At 46.3% G+C, this 18,721-nt stretch overlaps 1 protein-coding gene across 2 annotated transcripts in view; it reads right to left on the bottom strand.

Annotated features, from left to right (window-relative positions):
* Positions 1-18,721, bottom strand: part of USF3 (upstream transcription factor family member 3) — a 168,074-nt gene that overhangs the window by 47,105 nt on the left and 102,248 nt on the right. For both annotated transcript variants that reach the window (XM_085621090.1, XM_085621091.1), the window contains 3 exons: positions 10,896-10,927; positions 3,209-3,291; positions 2,409-2,505 (listed from right to left, as the gene is read on the bottom strand). In XM_085621090.1, coding sequence (XP_085477216.1) covers positions 2,409-2,505; positions 3,209-3,291; positions 10,896-10,927 — 212 coding nt within the window. The remainder of the gene's footprint in view (positions 1-2,408; positions 2,506-3,208; positions 3,292-10,895; positions 10,928-18,721) is intronic.

Raw genomic sequence — 18,721 nt, 5'->3', positions numbered from 1 at the left:
AAAGTCTCAAATGTATAGTCAAAAAGTGACTAGAGTACGTGCTCTAACCGGATCTGCGCTTGCTGGCACGGAAAAAGAAAGAACTGACGTCAGCATGCATGGGTGGGCCTAAGTAGTCTCTGTGACGTCATCTCGGCGCCTACGACGCCAGCGACGGACGCGGAGCCGCACGACGCCACCTTCCAACGCGCAGGGATACTGTTGACTAAAACCTTCCAGATCCAGGGGATATTCTAAGGTAAGGAATCTATCACTAGCGGGTTTCTTTCAGATTGGTTGATCAGGCATTTGGCCAAAACCAACGTATTGCTCCCTCATGGAATGAATCTGTACTCCTTTTAACGTACTCCATAGAGGAGGAGGCACTTGTTCTTTTTCAATGTATGGTCAACCTTGCCATCGCTTAGCTAACAAGAACAGATTACCGATGTGAGCTGTTATATGATGTAATACATACCAAGCATTGTGATAAACTGATACATCTGCTAAATGTGAAACCAATTGTTAAAAAAAATAAGTTTGGAAAAAAAAAAAAAAAGTTCAATTCGGTTATTAAAACAGCAGTTCACTTCAATTCCTAGAAATCACCCCAAATAAGAGCAGTGGATCAAAGTAAAATGGTCAGTGAATGCCCAGAAGGATTATCCGGAATTACAATACAAATATGGCAGAGAAAAAGAAGTTAGAACACTTGTAACAGTTCTGATGCAAACTTGCTTTGGTTTTGTGACCAAAATTTACGATTCTCTAAAGGACATGGAGGCAAGGATTATCCCACAAAATGTAGTTGGACATGCATTATTAGGAAATGTTTGTGGTATATTTATCTGAGACCTCCTTATGTTTGCAGAAACTATAATCTAGCTGACATTTTTACTACTTAGGAAGCATTAAAAATAATGGTTTGAGCATTGTTAACTTTGGTATGGGATTGCAATCTGTTACAGATTAATAATAATCTTATTTCAAGCAATCAACAGACACAAGAGTACACACAAGCAAATAGCAGTTTTGGGATTCTCTGTTGTGCCTTGCTGCAAAGAAAGAGACTACGATGGGAGTGGAATTAAGACTTATGGATCCTGTGAACTAGTGACTGGTTGTTAAGCTTACATAACTTGTCATTTGATGTAGTAAGCATGATGGAGATGGAAGTTTAATGTGGTCAGGCTGCTGGTTTCTAACAAAGAAGGTAAACGCATCATCATACCCATCAAGTACTTTAGAACTTAAACTTCTGGACATAAAATGTCAAATTCTATATTAAAGTGCATGATAACCACGATGAACTAGATCGAGAAAGAAAAAGCATGTGTACTGTTATGTTCCTGTAAGCACAATTCAGTTTAGAACACTGCTATAAAAGAGAACTAGTATAAATTAAGGTGTTACCATAGCATATGCCTTAATAAACACACCTATGCTAGCCATTAGTAACACCTCACCATTGAGCAATCTTGTCATTTTGTATTATTTATTTACATTCATACAGACATTCCATAGAGAGACAGCAATGGGTGTAATCTGTTGTAGATTTTAGACTTAATGGCAACCCAGTATGTCACAATCTTTCTGTCCAGCTACGCAAGCCTCTAGCGAGGGTCAAGGCTAGCCTCCATCCAACCTAGTCTGACAGGGTCCTTAAGGCTAATGAATGGCCAGTCTCAATGTTCCTGCACTAAAGTCTAGGTTGTAACCCCCTTCCGCACCACGAGGGGGTTTATCGGCTTTCTCCCAGGTAATTCTCTGCATCTCTATGGTGTTCACTGTTACTACCAGAACATAACTGCAGAGGGAAATTTGTTGGCCTTCTGACCATTTTGGCATCTGCTTGGAGATACTAGATTGGCGCTTGTGCAAGAATTGGTATTTTTCTTGGGGTATATACACATGTTTATGTACAAGTGAGTGGGTTAGCCTTCAGAGGAGAATATGAAGCTTCCACTTTTATGTAAAAAAACACTGTCAGGCTGCTGTTTTTATACACCCCACAAATACAACACCAAAGTCCTCATCACTTCCAGAGTCCATAGCCAGAAGCACTGTAGTACCAGCAAAGCATATCTGCCAAATTATAACCAAGATTTACTGAAAAGCTTTGAGAAACATCAACCAGAAGTCAAAGGCATTCCCATCTAGTTGGGACTAGAAAGGACTGGGTAACAAAATACAATATTTAAATGTATAAAGCCGTAGATCTAAATTGGGAAAACGGACTGTGTCAAACAACTGATGGAGTAGAGTTCACCTTTAAAAAAAGAAGGAAATTAGACAGTTTAACACTAAGTGAAAATCTGCTCTTAGACTTGAGTAAATGCATACTAAAGCAGTACACATGTATTCAGGTACATGCCAGGTTTGTAAGTGGAGACCTATAAAAGAGTAAGACTAGTTTGTTAATTATTTACCTTGCTCTTTGTCCCCACCATTCAACAGGAGCTCGTCATTTTGTCGTTTCAGTTCGGTTATATACTTAAAGGCTTGATCCAAGATCATATTCTTACTCTGAAAAAGAAAACAAAACACACATCTCAGAGATATTACGGATTAGATTTCTACACTGATTTCAGCATACCATTCATTTCCCAAAGGGACACGTCACTTGTTTTCACTCTCCCTCTTCCCACTTTCAGTTCTAATTAATTTGCTTCTCTCTACCACAGCCTTGGAATAAACATCTTTTTATCAACTTTCTTGGGCTCTTCTTGGATCCAAACACTTCACAATTCTCACTTAGTCTCCCCTAGTCCTATTAACTTACCGTCTTCTCTGCAGGCTCCCTTGTTGGAACAATCCCTTACTTCATCAATGAGAATAACGTGGTTATTAGCAGTTCAATAATCTACGCACAAGCAGCAATTGTGTCCTTGGATGTTATGGCACTCTACTACTTTTCCAAGTATGTTTGCACAAAGCACATGCATCATATCACTTTAAGGACTAGAGATCATCCGTGGCAAGGGCTTTCCACACTCTTCTGATGGAGGACAATCCCCTCCTGTTACAAGTGTAGTTGGATGAACATGAACTACTCAAGGAAATCCTTTGCCCCCTTTTGTTCTAATGTCAAGCATTTTGCACTAACGCAAACAATGTTAAAAGACAGAACTTTTTTGGACAGATACTACTTTGCAACCCATTTAATGAATGGAGAAACTAAGACTAGAACGTGATTCAGATAAAGTGAGCAAACAAAGCAGACACTTACCTGCTTTAGAATGGGTGAACATGGGATGAGCTCTCCAATGCGATTAATCCCAGAGTTTATTTTAGTCTTACGATGCCTTTCCACTGGAAGAGGAAAATGAAAAAATCATCATGCAAGTGAAATGTATACAAACCATTTAGGGCCACATGCATCAACGAGAAAACAGGTCGCAAACGGGCAGATTAGCAGAATCTGCCCCTTTGCGACCGGTATTTTTGCATTTGGGATGCATCATCCCAAATGCAAAAATCGCAATTTAAGGAATCTCTAAATAGCGATTCCTTAAATTGCGATTGCATTTAAGGAATCCCAAATTGAGATTCCTTAAATGCAATGCATTAAAGTTAAAAAATTAGCGATTTCGCTAATAGGGGGAGCAAATTACCATGAAATTGAACTTCATGGTAATTTGCAAAAACTTTGAAAAATGCACTTATGTGCATTTTTCAAAGTTTCATGTTGCGCACACATGTTCCCTTAGAGCATGTGTGTGTGCAACATATGTACACAGATCAATTTCAGGGGTGCAATAGGGTTTCATTTTGACACCCTTGCACCCTTGAAATTGCATGAGCAATTTGCGAGTACCTACTGGTACTCGCAAATTACTCATGCAATCTCCAATTCATTCCTATGGGCCTGCAGGCCCATAGGAATGAATGGGATGGCATTCCTTAATTGCGACTCGCAATTTGCGAGCCGCAATTAAGGAATTTGTAGGAATCGCTATTTTTATAGCGATTCCTACATGCATAGGCTTTTGCAATTCCTTAATTGCGATTCCTTAAAAATCGCAATTAAGGATTCGCAAAAGTCTTTGTTGATGCATGTGCCAGATAGTTTCCACTCCCAACAGGCTTGAGATCAAGGAGTTTGCCAATGTTCCCAGGATCCCTTGGTAGTATCACAGTATCATTTTAATACCACATGCATCTGTGTTTGCCCATCTATGGTTTTACCTAGGGAAGGAGGAAAGACGAATAACACAAGAACTGATGTCACATTGAACGTTTAAAATCAAGGTGACTTTGAAGAATCACTAACCTGCTACAAGTAGTTCAATGTCTATGTGCATGAACAAAGTAAATCAAAGAAAAAGAGGCAAACATGGCCTCATTCCACCGTTTCCATTTATCAGTTCAACCGATGGTGTAGGTTGAAACATCAGTAGGGTTGTTGCATGGCGGTTCCCGCCAACTGATTCAAGAATCTAGCTGAAGCAATAACTAGCAGTCAGGATGCATTTAAAACAAATACAGATAGTGAGATTCAAAATAATCCTGGAAAAGGTGCATGAAATTGAGAATGTACAATGTATGGTTTTTAACATTCTTTCTAAATCAGCAAGATAGGTTGTTGACAAAATAAACAAAGTGTGCTTTACAATTATGAGACTAAAAGAAATAAGAACTAATGCAGAGAAAAGTGAAACAGATAAAAGTGAGAGCAACCACAGTAGTTGTGTAATTACTAGACAGCAATACAAGAATTCGGCATTCTGGCCACATTCTATAGATATATTGAAGTAACCGGCCGTTAGTTGTGCTCATGGTCTAAACTCTGGCCTTCTAGTCCAGAACCATGACTCCGATAAGGGTGTCTTTGCAAACCCAGAACCTCATGGTGGCATGGGAAGGTTCCAGATGCACATGTGGCACTGCTGGGAGGTGGAAACCAGCAATCTAATGTACCGTCCAACTTCAACTGGGTTTTTGCTCATAAAGCGTACCCTTACCAACCAGCAGTTGAGGGTGCTGAGGTACATACTGAACTCATTACAAGAGGCACACCAAGCCAATAGGTTTCGCCTTTGGGACCTACTGGTTTTACCAATAGTTTTAGCCATACTTTACAGCATCCGGGCACTGTACAGCAAGGATTTTAAAAAGAGGAGAAAACAAGTCCTAGGAGGAGGCACGACTAGTCATTTTGTACGCTGTGCATCAACTATGCATCCGCCTACAAAATGACGCAAGTGCTTTTTTCTTCTTCTTCTTTTTCCCCAATCCTAATTAGATTGGTAAACAAAAAGAAAAAAACGTTTTTTGTTCCACAGGCTATAAGAATGTGTCAGTTATGCAGCAGGTCTGTCGGGATTGTATACCGCACAGTGACAGGAGGAACTCCTTAATCTCTCAATGTTCAACGCTTCTAGAAGCACATACTTAAGTGAAGTGGGAGATTGCCTTCACTCACATTACCAGACACAGTTTATATGCAATACGTGTCTGGTATCTGGTTTCCAGTGCAATGCATCTTTCCTGCTTCCTGTCCCTTGCTGCTCAGCCGGTGCGGATGTGCTGTGGAATGTTGGATGTGTGGTGAGGTAATGGAATGTAGGGATGCCTGGTTGTGGTATGCCAGTTGAGAGTATGGGCTGAGCAGCAAGGGAGCTGCTCCTGGTGGGGCTCGCTTAATGATTTATATCGATCATCAATACCACCTAAGAACTGCATCAATAAACCTACATCATTTATTCTTCATCTCGGCTGCTGGACTAATTTACCTTCTTTACCATGTGTTATTGTTTCCCATGGCTTACATGACTCTTGAAAGACAGTAAAGCCTGTCAAACAGTGGGCCTCAAGCTGGGAACTGAAATAACGGACTCGCAATGGACTCATTGCTCGGAACACACTAAAGAAGTCTCCATGAATGGGAGGCACAAACTGACTCACTATAAATTCCTACACCCAATATAGTACACACCTGTCTCGCAGGCAACATTTAGTGGCCACATCAACGCACAAAGCCTACGGTGCCATGCCCCGAGGCAGGTTTACTACACCTAGCCTGGGCCTGCCCACCAAGTAGTGACTACAGGAGGAGGCTCTTCTACGTTCTTAACAAAAAAACAGGCCGCTTACAGCAGTACTAGGCAACGTAAATAAAAGCCCCAAGGAGCGAGCGGAAATTTGTGGGACTGGCACTACTGATGGGCAAGCGCAGAGTAGACATACACTGAAGCAGAGGCAAGACTCATACGAAAGCCGATTCAATCACAGACCTAGTCATATGCCGCACGCATGTGGAAATATACGGCCACCTTCTACCAAGGACTTCTCGACTTAGAGACATTGGGGGCCCCTAAGGGCATACCTTGCAGATGAAACGACAGACAGAGAATATGTCACTCCGAGAAAGGCCTATAGCCCAGGTACCACCAATAACAGTAAATACTAGGTACCAAGCTCGGTGCAACATACCAAGAGAAACTACCCCTGCATATGCGCATAATCATGGGATTAATGCACTATGTTGTTTCGCTTTGTATCTGTACCGTTATATAGAATACTTATGCAAGTTTTATAGAAGTGCACTGTACTGACTGGTAATGTACATTGGCTTTATTGTTAACAATGTTGAAGGATAAAAACGTATCTAGTGCAGCCCTAAAAAAGGCAAGAGCCCTAGAGTAAGGGTGTTGAGCCCTAGAGTAAGGGTGTTGAGCCCTAGAGTAAGGGTGTTGAGCCCTAGAGTAAGGGTGTTGAGCCCTAGAGTAAGGGTGTTGAGCCCTAGAGTAAGGGTGTTGAGCCCTAGAGTAAGGGTGTTCGGCAAGACTCCTGTCACACACTGCAGACAAAATGAGACCATGAAGTAGCAGGAAGCGGCGTAAACCCCTATACCAGTGTAACTCACAACCTGAAGGAAGAGAACAATGAGCTTCAGAATAGGGAGGATCTTTCCTCAGAGAAAAAACAAAAGTATCTCCGCTGCTGCCTCTCTCTCCTTCCCCTTCCCCCCACCCCCCATGAAGTTGTAGGATTGAGGGTAGGTACCTTATCACTAAAGGCAATGCAGGATACCGGGACACGGAGCTGAGGCACATTTTTCTGCAGCATCTCACTGAACTAGTCCAATATTGGGATTCTGTCATGGTAAAACTAATGTACAGAACGTTCGCTATTGACCGAACAGCATATATGTAAGAGGGCAAAGCAAAAGAAAGGGCTTCTCTCGAACACTATTCTAACCTTACTCCAGGACAGAACCATTAGATTAAACAACACGCTGACAAACATTCAACACGAGGACATACTCAACAAGGTCCATAGACAGCCGGAGTCTGGTAACCTTCTCCAACAACATTCCTGAATGAAGTCAAACACCTGACAGACATGAAACTGAGCAGAAATGCTAGAACGGCCACTCCAGACACCTTAGATAGAGCGAACGAGCGAGTAACAGCGCTGAGTGTTCTGGAACCTCTTCACATATATGTACACGCTGATTCCAGAAATGGCAAGACCCAATCTTGAATTTTGTGAGCGGCATTCCTCTTAGGTGTTAGCAGCTCACGCGGTTTGGTTTGGGCCTGCAAGACCCATTCTTGAATTTTGTGAGCGGCATTCCTCTTAGGTGTTAGCAGCTCACGCGGTTTGGTTTGGGCCTGCAAGACCCAATCTTGAATTTTGTGAGCGGCATTCCTCTTAGGTGTTAGCAGCTCACGCGGCTTGGTTTAGGTCTGCATTCTGATATTTTCAGTCATGCATGTCTTATGGAAGAATCAAAACTAGCAGAATACAAAACATATAGGACAGTTACGCCGTCTTCATGAGGTACCGACATCGCTGGCATCAGTGTGCAAACCTTAAATGGCTTTGCATATGCAAAGGTTTTTAAACGGGCATGGCAGGGGGCAGGCTGCAAATCGGTGGATTTCGATTTTTTATATGCCATGTAAGAGAAAAAGGGTAGTTCTTTCTTTCCTTTGAATGCCTGTCCCTACCTGAGAGAATCAGTTTTTCTTTTATTCCTTCTTTGTAAGAGACTTCTCTGTGAAGGTTTTCAGACAAAGAGTAGCCTTTTACTTGCCGTAGGGAGTCTTTATTGTGCACGGCCAGAGACAGGACCCCACACCTGTCCTCTGGGGACTTCCTGGTCACTGGGGTCCTCTGTAATGTGCATGCTTCTCTAAACAAGCATTTGCAATGCAACAGGTCTTGCATCAGTTAGAGTTAGAGTTATTGGTATTGTAATGACAATTTTGCTTAATGGTTTTATTTGGAACTATTGCGTGAGCTAACGTGAAATAATGGGGTAAAGGTGAACAATAAAGTTCAATGAAAATTTTAGAAGCTATAAGCTGCGCATAAAACGCTACAATATGGGTTTGGGGTGGTGGGGGGGGGGGTTTCGGACCCCCTGCGGCTCGCTGTTTCATTGGAGGAAGGCGTGACATCCTGGGCCTAGCGTGAAAGCTGCTGCACACGCACGCAGGTCTCCTGGGGGGCTTGGCACTGTTTTGCTGTGCAGTGAGTTGTCTTAAGGAGAGAAGCAGTGGAGCGGGGAGGGACAGGTGGTAGGGGGCATTAGTAACTGGTAGTCGTAATACGCTACCCATTAGTAACTGGCAGTCGTATAAGCTACCCATTCCCTTATTTGTTTTTATGTATTTATTTCCATTTTTGTATAGCGCGGATCACGTGAAGTCCACGTCAAAGCGCTTTGCAGTGGAGTAGAAGATAAGATTGTGGAGAAAAGGTAGCGTCAAAATATACATGCGTTAAAAAAGTGAACTTGTAACGCTGACCTTGGAAACTACTGTGCTGATATTAACAGTTGTGAAATGAAAAACGTGTAGCCATATTTACTTTTTAAATAAGGATATACCAGGGTCCGAAATAAATAACGGCATGTATTGAGGATGAGACGGTAACGATTAGGACTACCAGTGTGCCGCAGGCATGTCCAGTAAGTGATGGGTTAACACAGGTGTCTTCGTTTTGGGATAGAAGTTCTTTCTTTTTTAATGCATTATTAGCCCAGCGTAATGGTGCGCATTTAGGATGAACGGCTGAGTGTGAACCGCTAGTAATGTACCGAATGCTGCAGCTTGTCCATTTAGTCACTACTACATTTTACAAGCTTGTGTGCACGAATGTTCTTCAGGGCGGGGGTGGGTCACTCAAGTTTTCCATGCTGGTTGTCTGAAGGCATGTCCGAGTGTGTCTGATCCTGATGGCATGCCGGAGTGTCACACGCTGGGTGTCTGAAGGCACGCCGGAGTGTGGTACGCTGGGTGTCTGAAGGCATGCACAAGTGTCACACGCTGGGTGTCTGAAGGCACGCCGGAGTGTGGTACGCTGGGTGTCTGAAGGCATGCGCGAGTGTCTCACGCTTGGTGTCTGTAGGCATTTCGAGTGTGCCTGCCCGAGTGTAACAAGCTGGGTGTCTACTCATGTCCGACTCCGAGTGTAACACACTGGATATTTTAAGGCATGTCCCAGGGTGACAGGCTGGATGTCTGAAGCTCACGTGTAACATGCTGGATTTCTTAAGGCTTGCCCGAGAGTAAGACGCTGGGTGTCTGAAGGCTTGTCGGAATGTGACACACTGGGGGTGTGAAGGCATGCCAGAGTGTCACACGCTGGATGTTTGTAGGCATGTCCGAGTGTGTCTGCCCGAGCGTAACACACTGGGTATCTGAAGGCATGCCCGAGAGTGACAGGCTGGATGTCTGAAGCGCAAGTGAAACATGCTGGGTGTCTGAAGGCATGCCCGAGAGTAAGACACTGGGTATCTGAAGGCTTGCGGGATGTGACTTGCTAGATTTCTCAAGGCATGTCCGAGACTAACATGCTGGGTGTCTGAAGGCATGCCCGAGTGTGACACACTGGGTGTCTCAAGACATGCTTGAGAGTAAGACGCTCGGTGTTTGATGACATGCCTGAGTGTGACATGCTGGGTGTCTGAAAGGTACTTTACGGACGCCTGAAGCCATCTCATTATTTACAAGTATCACACAATGTATCCACCCCACACTGTGTTTGCGGAGGGGGGGGGGAGGGGGTCACATCCCAAAAACGAATTGCTCCATTCCATTATTACGTCAGCGCATAACAGAGGGCATGCGGAGATAACTTTGTGGCAAGTGAACAGTTCCGGGAATTTTGTTCACAGACTTGGTAATATTAAAACTCATACATATAACACCACACAAACTTAAAATAAAACGCTACCATGGCTACACATACTCAAAATAAAACGTTCCGATGTGGGCAAGCAAAAGCAGCGAATCAAACGCTGCGATGTGGCTACACAAACTGAAAATAAAACGCTGCGATGTGGGAAAGCAAAAGCAGCGAGAATGAGCCACAAACTCAAAATCAGACGCTGCGATGTGAGCAAGCAAAGTCGACAAGAATGTCCTGATGACCATGCCCCCCCATACATGACCACCCACTAGAAAAGCGATTAAGCACATCAAGGAGAAGAACAGCAACGCAGGTTTCTTATTGGGTAGTGCGAGGCCTGTGTATTCTATCTGTGCTAGAAAGGTCTGGCTGACTAAGTGAATTTTGAATTGTGATTGCACCGTTGTTAGCTGCGATTTATGTTGATAAAGAGATGAAAATGTTCCTTTGATATAGGAAAAAGTCGAATATTTAATGCCTCTCTTAGCAACGAGTTGAGGGTTATGATGCAGGCATATCATCGAAAATAGGGATAGCAAGACAAAGAGTAGTACAAATCTTCAGTTTGCATGTTTTCACAGCTACAACCATGACTTGGTTCTATAATTTACAACGGTGTACTCCTGTGAAATGAAGCCACTTAAGTTTGTTGTTAGGATGGATGCATTACATCTCCCACTAAGTCACTAGAAGCCAACGCATGCACTCAATGTGATGTACTCTCGGGAAGGAGTGAGACTGAAAACAAATAGAAGATTTCCAGTTCCTACCCGCGTTATGGCTCTCCCGATTCTTCTTTTTTCTGAAACAAAAAAAGAAAGTGTCTTAGGATCGTGCATGGCATAGAACAGCTAAACACTCGGCAGGATGCTTGACAATAAACATATTGGAGCATAAGGGTGCAGAGCACAGAAATAAATTAGCAAAAGAAACTCCAGGCATCAGTCAGTACAACATGTTAAGACCTGCAATATTTAAAACTAAAAGTAAAGCAAAGATCTCGCGAGAATAGGCAGAGGCCATCATCACAACTCCAGGACTTCCCCTATTTTTTTTCACTGCATAATCAGCTCATTGATATGGACTCAGCTGAATTATTTTCATTGAACATGATGGTTAACTATATTTTCCACACAATTCATTTTTCCAATGGAAAAAAACACAAAAAACAAATAGCTGAAAAAATAGTGTGTGTGGTGTGAGGTGTGTGGGGGTGGGGGTGGTGTGGGTTGTGTGTGTGTGTGGTGTGTGATTACTGTGTATGTGTGATTAGTGTGTATGTGTGACTGGTGAACCCCTGGCAGGCACTCCCAGGCACCTACAAAACCCCTTCATATATGGGTGTTGCGTAGCCTGGGTTCTAGTACCCAGGTCTACGAGGTTTGGATTCCCAACCCACGGGTACAAGGACTTACTTCAGTGCAATATCGTTGAGCGGGGAAGTCCAGGTTACTGTAGCACCACAGAACCCTCTGAGCATTCCTGCAGGAGTGGTGTCCCTGCTTTCAGGGTTAATAGCAGTCCCTTAAAGGGTTCAGGAATGCACTGGTAATGCAAACCCAATTTCGTTCGTAGTGCAATGCTTGAGGGATTATTCTAAGAAAAGACACTATATATAGAAGTGTTTGCTGTCAACAGTTTCATCCTGTGTTTATCTGAAGTAAGAACCACACAGACAATTAAAACAACACTGATGCATGTTGCTAGCAGTAAAAATAAAATGAACAATTCAAACATATTTAGAAGGTTCCTAGCAAACTGCCACCCTAAAGCTCCTTATATGCACTATGATATGAGAGCATGGAATAGCTAGCTTGCCTCTAGAGTTTCCTGGGGCCCAGTGCACTCCATATCTGTTCACAGCTGATCGGCTGTGGTTATCAGATTTCAACAGGGCGAGTGTTTAGATGGAAAAACACTTTCACAAGTTCTGCACAAGATGATGGCCTTCAGAATGTGAACCAAAGACAGACAGACCAACTTAACTTTCTCAAAACGGAGTCTGACTATGGGGGTTAATGACATAGGGAAGCACAATGGTGGCCATCCCTGGAATAATGGTGGCCAGCCTTGCCTAGTGGTAGTCTTGGCTTAAAGGTGATCTTTTAAAGATGTTTTGAGCCGTCCTGCCCTAATCAGGCCCCTGGTACTAAGGAGGTCATTGGTAATACATGGCATAATGTGGTTATGGTCGTTAGATGTGCATACTATTTTTTATTCTGAAAAATTAAATTAAGCATTACTAAATACAAAATGATGCCAACCATTGCATGCAGTGCCTCCTCTTTGTTTAACTGTGGCACCCCATAGCACACAGGCACGCCTTATAGAACAGTGACACTTCTTGACTTACTATGGACACCCTTGCTCAAACTGTTCTTGACGGGTGGGATAGTTTGCAAACGTCTGTGCCACTGGCAATTGCTCAGGACCTCTTTCCAATCCAACTTATTTTTGCCCTTCCGCTTTGTCATTGCAGACAATGACCATGCAGATGCAACCCAGGCTCAACTGGTTTCAGTCTCGTTGGTCTTCAACAATGAAGTGTAGTTTGAGTTCGGAGGCACAATGAGCGTGGTGACCACGTATGGGTAGGACTAACACAGAGGTCGTTGTACCCAAAACAGAAAGATGATAGGTGGATCTCTTGCATAGTTTTGAATTAATCGCAAATGATCTAGGACTCATCACTGTCTATCCTTTATGCAAGCCATGTCACTCCGGACGGGGATCAGGCATATGCAAATCAGACTTGGTCCTGCTCCAATAAGAAGTCCAACCTGTACCACAGCAGGTCATGTTTGCTAGATAGGAAAACAATCAAACCCAAATCAATTTACACCTTGTTGGACCTCAACAATAAGGTGGTTACATGGCAGCAATTCTTGGCACTCTGGTGTCCACTCTTAGCTTAATGGTGGCCATCTTTGGCATAATGTGGTCAGCACTGCCATTATGGAGACCATTCGTGACTTGTGATGGTAATACATGGGCATATGAGGCAGAATCTGTTCATAAGAGATAGTTACATTTGATGACAATGACAAGCTGCTCTTGGGGGATCAAATATGTACTTAATGAAATAAAAATTTTAACAACCCTTTTTCTATCAAGGTTTTTCCCCCCAGAAAATGAAAAAACGTATTTCTGTAAAAATGTGAGCATGGTGAGCATGTTACGAAACTGATAAGTTAAAGCTTGGGGACAAAACATTTTCCAAATTAAAGCGGACTTATTGCTGATGATGTTTCCTTAATGACAGAGAGCACTTCGTGGGATGGATGTTCGCACTCCAATGGGGCCAGATGCGTCTTTCACTTTGGAGGTCACCACTGGTAAATATGCAATGGTTCACTGAAATCTTGACTGGTGTACTCCCTATCATACCGGATGAGATCTGTCAGCACACCTCTGTATACTTTTCACCCATTTGAAATCGGTGAAGTACCGAAAAGGTGAAAGACTTGTGATCAACCAATAAATTCCAAGCAAAGATCGATTTTGCTTATTCTTAGTGTACAACTAGTGGACAGCCAAACTTTTTTCCCAAATTGGCAGAGCAGCAGAGCCACCTAAAACCCTAGCCATTCACTTCACTGCCCCAGACTTGCACAGGTAGAAAACACCATTGGCCTAGAAAAGGTGCCAAGCTCAGTGACTTCCATGGCTAGCACAAAGTGACTCCTTAAATTCCAAGACTCGCTGAGGTGTGTGCATTCAGCCCTCGCATACTTTTAGGTCTCTTTACGAGGTGTCTGGGTGGTTGATGGAAGGGTATGTGACTGTTCAGGTAGGTGGGGGCTAAGATGTGTAGTGCCCTGAATGCGTGTGCGAGTTTGAAATGAGCGCTTCTGTGTATCTGGAGCCAGTGGGGTTCCCGGAGATGTGGTATAATGCAAGTTTTGTGTGGGAGATGGAGAATAAGTCTGGTTGTTAAATTCTGAATAGCTTTTAGTGTTCTCGTGAGTTGCTTGCCGATTCAGAATGTGGAGAGTGTTCCTGTAGTCTAACTTGCTGGTGACTAGGGTGTGAGTGACAGTTGTTCTTGGGGCCATTTGATGATTCGCCTCAGCATCCTCAGGGTATGGAAGCAGGATGCAGTGACACCACCTACACGTGTGCGGTCATGCCCAGTTTGCACTAGATGATTATTCTAAGGTGCCTGCCGTAGTTGCTGGGTCTGGGTCTGAATTCGGCCAGCCAGCAGTTCAAGTTCCATGAAAAATTGTTCTTGCTGAAGATCACTACTTCTGTCTTGCAAGCGTTGAGCTAGAGACAGTTTGCTTTCATACAGTTAGCGGCTTCCATCATGCAGGAGGTGAACTTGTTTCTTGTGTGGGGTCTTGTCCGAGAGGAACAGTATGAGTTACAGGTCGTCAACATAGGAGAAGATGTTGAAGTACGGTGCACGGATAAAGTTCGCCAGAGCGATCATGTATGCGTTGAAAAGCCTCAGAGGAGGTCTTCCTGCAACAGCAACATCTCTTCTCATTTCTCATCTCACTATGCCTGCCCCCACGGCTAAATTCACTAGTCTTTACTCTAACTATTGACAAGTCTTGGGACGCTAGGTGGCGCACTGGTGAATGGCGGCTGCCGAGTAGGGCTCCCGCTGGACGGCGTTTCTTATCCGTCTAATTATCCTTAATTGACCCACCCGGGGGCTGCAACTGAGCGAGGGGCAGCAGCGAGGTGTCCAGCGAGTACTGGCCGAGTCTGACGGAGAACGGGCGGCCGGCGCCGGAGAACGACGCGCCGTTGGCAGCGGCGCGCGAGTGGCGTAGCGGAGCTGGGACGCCCTGCCGGATCGCGCTGGTAGGAGACACCGAGGCTGAATTAACGGCTGCAGGCCGTGGGCGCCGGGACCGGGCCTGACCACCTGAGGGACGCAGAGACTTGGCAGTGGCTACGGAGCAGGTTGGATTTGTCAGCTGAAGACGTCGCTGGGGGTGCTCTCCCCCCCCCCCCCCGAATTTTGGAAGAGCGCTGATTTCGGCGTCCCCAGGAGGGGATTGGAGGCGAGGCGCTACGGGGGAGCCAAGTGACATCGGGGCTCAATCGGGGTGAGAGTTGTTGGCCCCCCTGCCCCCCCCCCTCCTGCCCCCTCTGACTTGGGAATAGCGACCGAACTGGAGCGGAGGCGCCCCCCCCCCCCCCCGGGACACCGCGTATATCCGGACCAGAATGCGAGTGAAGGAGTGAGCAGGCACCGGGCTGAGACACTGGGACTGGGGGACCTGGATGCTCCCTGAGTGCAGCCGCGCACCCAAGAGGAGCTGCGAAGGGCGAATTGCTTCACCGGGGGCTGTAGAGGAGATCGGGGGTGTAGTACTGGACGGAGGCCTCGTCCCCACGTGGTTGGCGTCTCTGGTATGCTGCAGGCTGGCCGTGAAGATTGATCGAAGTAAGTGGAGGGTGTAGCTGGTGTCTGCTGGCCTGCTATAAGGCGCTCGAATATATGGTCAGCCTGGGATTGCGGAGTGCAGAAAGATAGAAGCTCCTGGGAAGTGCGAAGAGAGTGTTGACGCTGCTTCTGGCCCGAGGGGGTTGTCTGCTGCTGCGGCCAGGTAGGACGGTCCGGAGGCCAGCATGGGCAGGACAGATGCGAAACAGCCCAAACTTTCGTTTGAGACTAGTAAGAAGCCACCCAAGGCAGTGGAGGAGACACGTGGACCGCCGGTAACAGCAGGAGGGTCAGCAGATGCGGCGCCCAATTTACAAGATGTCTTGCGCGAAATGCGTCAGGGGTTTGCGACGATTGCTGACAAAGTGGACAGAATGTCGTCCCGAATGGATGCGGTAGTACAGAAGTTGGACGCCCAAGAAGAACGGATCACGGGGGCGGAACAGCGTATATCGGACACTGAAGATACTGTGACACGGCACACCTCACAGCTATCCAGAATGGACAATCTGCTGCGCCTCATTGCTGCTAAGAATGAGGATTTGGAAGCGAGGAGTAGGCGTAACAACGTACGCATCGTAGGTATTCCTGAATCGACGAATGTGGGCAAAATGGAGGAATACGTGGAGAAGATGCTGGTGGCGGCGATCGGTTCGGAAATTTTTTCCCCCCAGTTTATTGTGGAGAGGGCACATCGGGCCCTAGGACCCAGACCTAAGCCGGGAGCGGCGCCCAGGCCGATCATCGCCAGGATGCTCAATTATCGAGACCGCGACGCCGCTTTGAGAGCCGCACGCGGTACGCGTACATTATCTTACGAGGGCAACTCCTTCACGCTGTATCCAGACTTCACACCAATGGTGCAAGAGGAACGTCGAAAATTTGTGGCAGTCAAAGCGAAATTACGAGACTTACAACTGGACTATGCACTGCTTTACCCGGCGCGCCTGCGGGTCACGTATCAGGGGAGGCAGAAGTTCTTCACGAATCCTCAGATGGTGGAGGATTTCATCAAACAGTACAAGCGTTCCCGCAGATCGGAGGATGGAGCTGAGAACGACGAGGACCCTGTGCGGGAGGAGCTGGTGGACGGTGAACCGTGAGTGGGGTGCCTATAGATGGCATATTGGACTACGTGAGCGGATGAGGGAGTTCCCTGTGAACTGATGCTGAGGTAGCTGGCTGTGAGACAATGCGATAGGGGATGGTTGGGCCATATGGATGCGAGCACGGAGGGATGTTGTTGGGGTGTGGGGCGCTCACACTGCAGGAGAATCCGCCACAGATTACACAAGGTGTGACACAGTACTGGCTGCTTTTAAAGGAGGCAGGGATTTGCTTGTTGTAAGACCCGGGTGGCATAAGAACTAGCGCCGGACACCTCCTTGTTTCGTCGCGCTGGACTGCACGTTGTGTGGTCGGGCTGGCGTCTCTGGGGGAGGAACTGGTGGTGCCACCTAGACTCGTTTCCTAACGGGAAATACCCTAGTATATGTTGGGGGTTTGGGGAACGTACTTGCCTTGCTGTTTGGGGCAATTGTGGGTGGGCAGGGGGGGGTACAGGACTGGCAGGTTGGGGTTTGCTTCAGTGGGAGGGGGGTGGGCACGAGGGGTGTTGCAATGGTTTGTATGTTGGGAGTTCCAAAACGGGTGAGAGCGCGTAGGACCAGGAAGGGGTGGGTGGTTTATGGGGGAGTGCATGAGCTGGAATCCGATACACTGTGGAACGGGCCACTTTTGAATATTCGATCTGATGGGGTGGAGGGGGTGCTGATATTGGGTGGCACACACCTGGGGTGTGATTGGCGGATGGATCTTGACGACTGCTTTGGTGATTGGGAGGTTGACGACGCATGGCGGATAGGATGAGTAAGTCACATGTCACTGTCGCCTCCTGGAATGTCCGGGGGTTAAACGACGCCAGGAAATGTAGGAGGGTGGTGGCTTATTTGGAACAACATAAGGTGCAAATTGCATTGCTACAGGAAACGCATCTTAGTCCCCGGGCCACTTACACCTTTGCAAGCAAATGGGCTGCAGTCCGGAGCTTCTCCTCGTATTCAGGGTATGCCAGGGGTACGGCGATACTGATCAAGAAGGCGGTGCCGTTTGTTACGCTGGGCGAACTTACGGATAAGGAAGGGAGGTTTGTCCTGTTGTGGGGCAGACTTGGTACGGATACGGTCACAATTGTGAACTGCTATGGGCCAAATGTGGATTCGCCTGCCTTCTTTACCATGCTCTGGGGCAAAATACTGAACACTGGTTCCATGCATGTCATATGGGGGGGGGATTTCAATCTCACAATGACCTCAGGGCTCGACCGATCGGGTGGCAGCCCGCAATACCATAAGGGTGCTAGGGACGTCATGGAAGGTATAGTTGCAGAAGGAAGACTTATCGACAGTTGGAGGTTTGTGCATCCTGGGGTCCGGGAAGGGACACACTTCACGACATACGCTAACTCTTGGGCCAGGCTGGATTACTGCTTTCTGTCTACAGGCTTGGCGGTTGATCTAGGTCGAGTGGCTCACTTACCACGGACGTATTCGGATCACTGTCCGGTACTGGTTGAGGTGGCGATCCCGGGGTTCAGGAGGTCAGCACCTAGGTGGCGTATGCAACCCACGGCATTATTGGATCCGGTGTTTCAGGCGGAATTAGGGGACGAGATAGCGGAGTTTTTTCCCCGCAATAAGGGGTCAGTGGACAGTGTTGAGACCATTTGGGAGTCGTTTAAGGTGACGGTCCGGGGATACTACATATCTAAGAGCTTCGGTGTCCTGAAAACAATACGCGGTTCGCTCTCCAAATTAGAGGCTGAACTAGCGGAGCTGGAAACTAGGATGGCCCAGGAACCAATGGGTCCGGTCCATAAGGAATTCCGAGAACGGCTTACTCAGTACGAGCAGGAAGCGGATAGGGAGTCCAAATTCAGGGGCAAATATTGGCAGGCCCGTCGATACTGTGAAGGAGAAAGACCAGGGCGCGCCTTAGCGGAAATTACTAGACATGCCCGGGGACCCACGCACGTTTTAGAGATCAGAGGGCAGGGTGGGATCTTACAGCAAGATACGAAGGGCATATTAGCTCAATTTACTGCGCATTATGAGGAATTATATGAAGCCCGCAGCGGTGGGGAGGTGGTCTTTGGGGACTTTCTGGATGATGTGGCGTTATGTTGGTTAAGCG

This window comes from Triturus cristatus, chromosome 8, assembly GCF_964204655.1.
Source record: "Triturus cristatus chromosome 8, aTriCri1.1, whole genome shotgun sequence".
NCBI classification, from domain to species: domain Eukaryota; kingdom Metazoa; phylum Chordata; class Amphibia; order Caudata; family Salamandridae; genus Triturus; species Triturus cristatus.
Note: the sequence above shows the minus strand (reverse complement) of the source record. Positions and strands in the feature narration are given on the sequence as shown.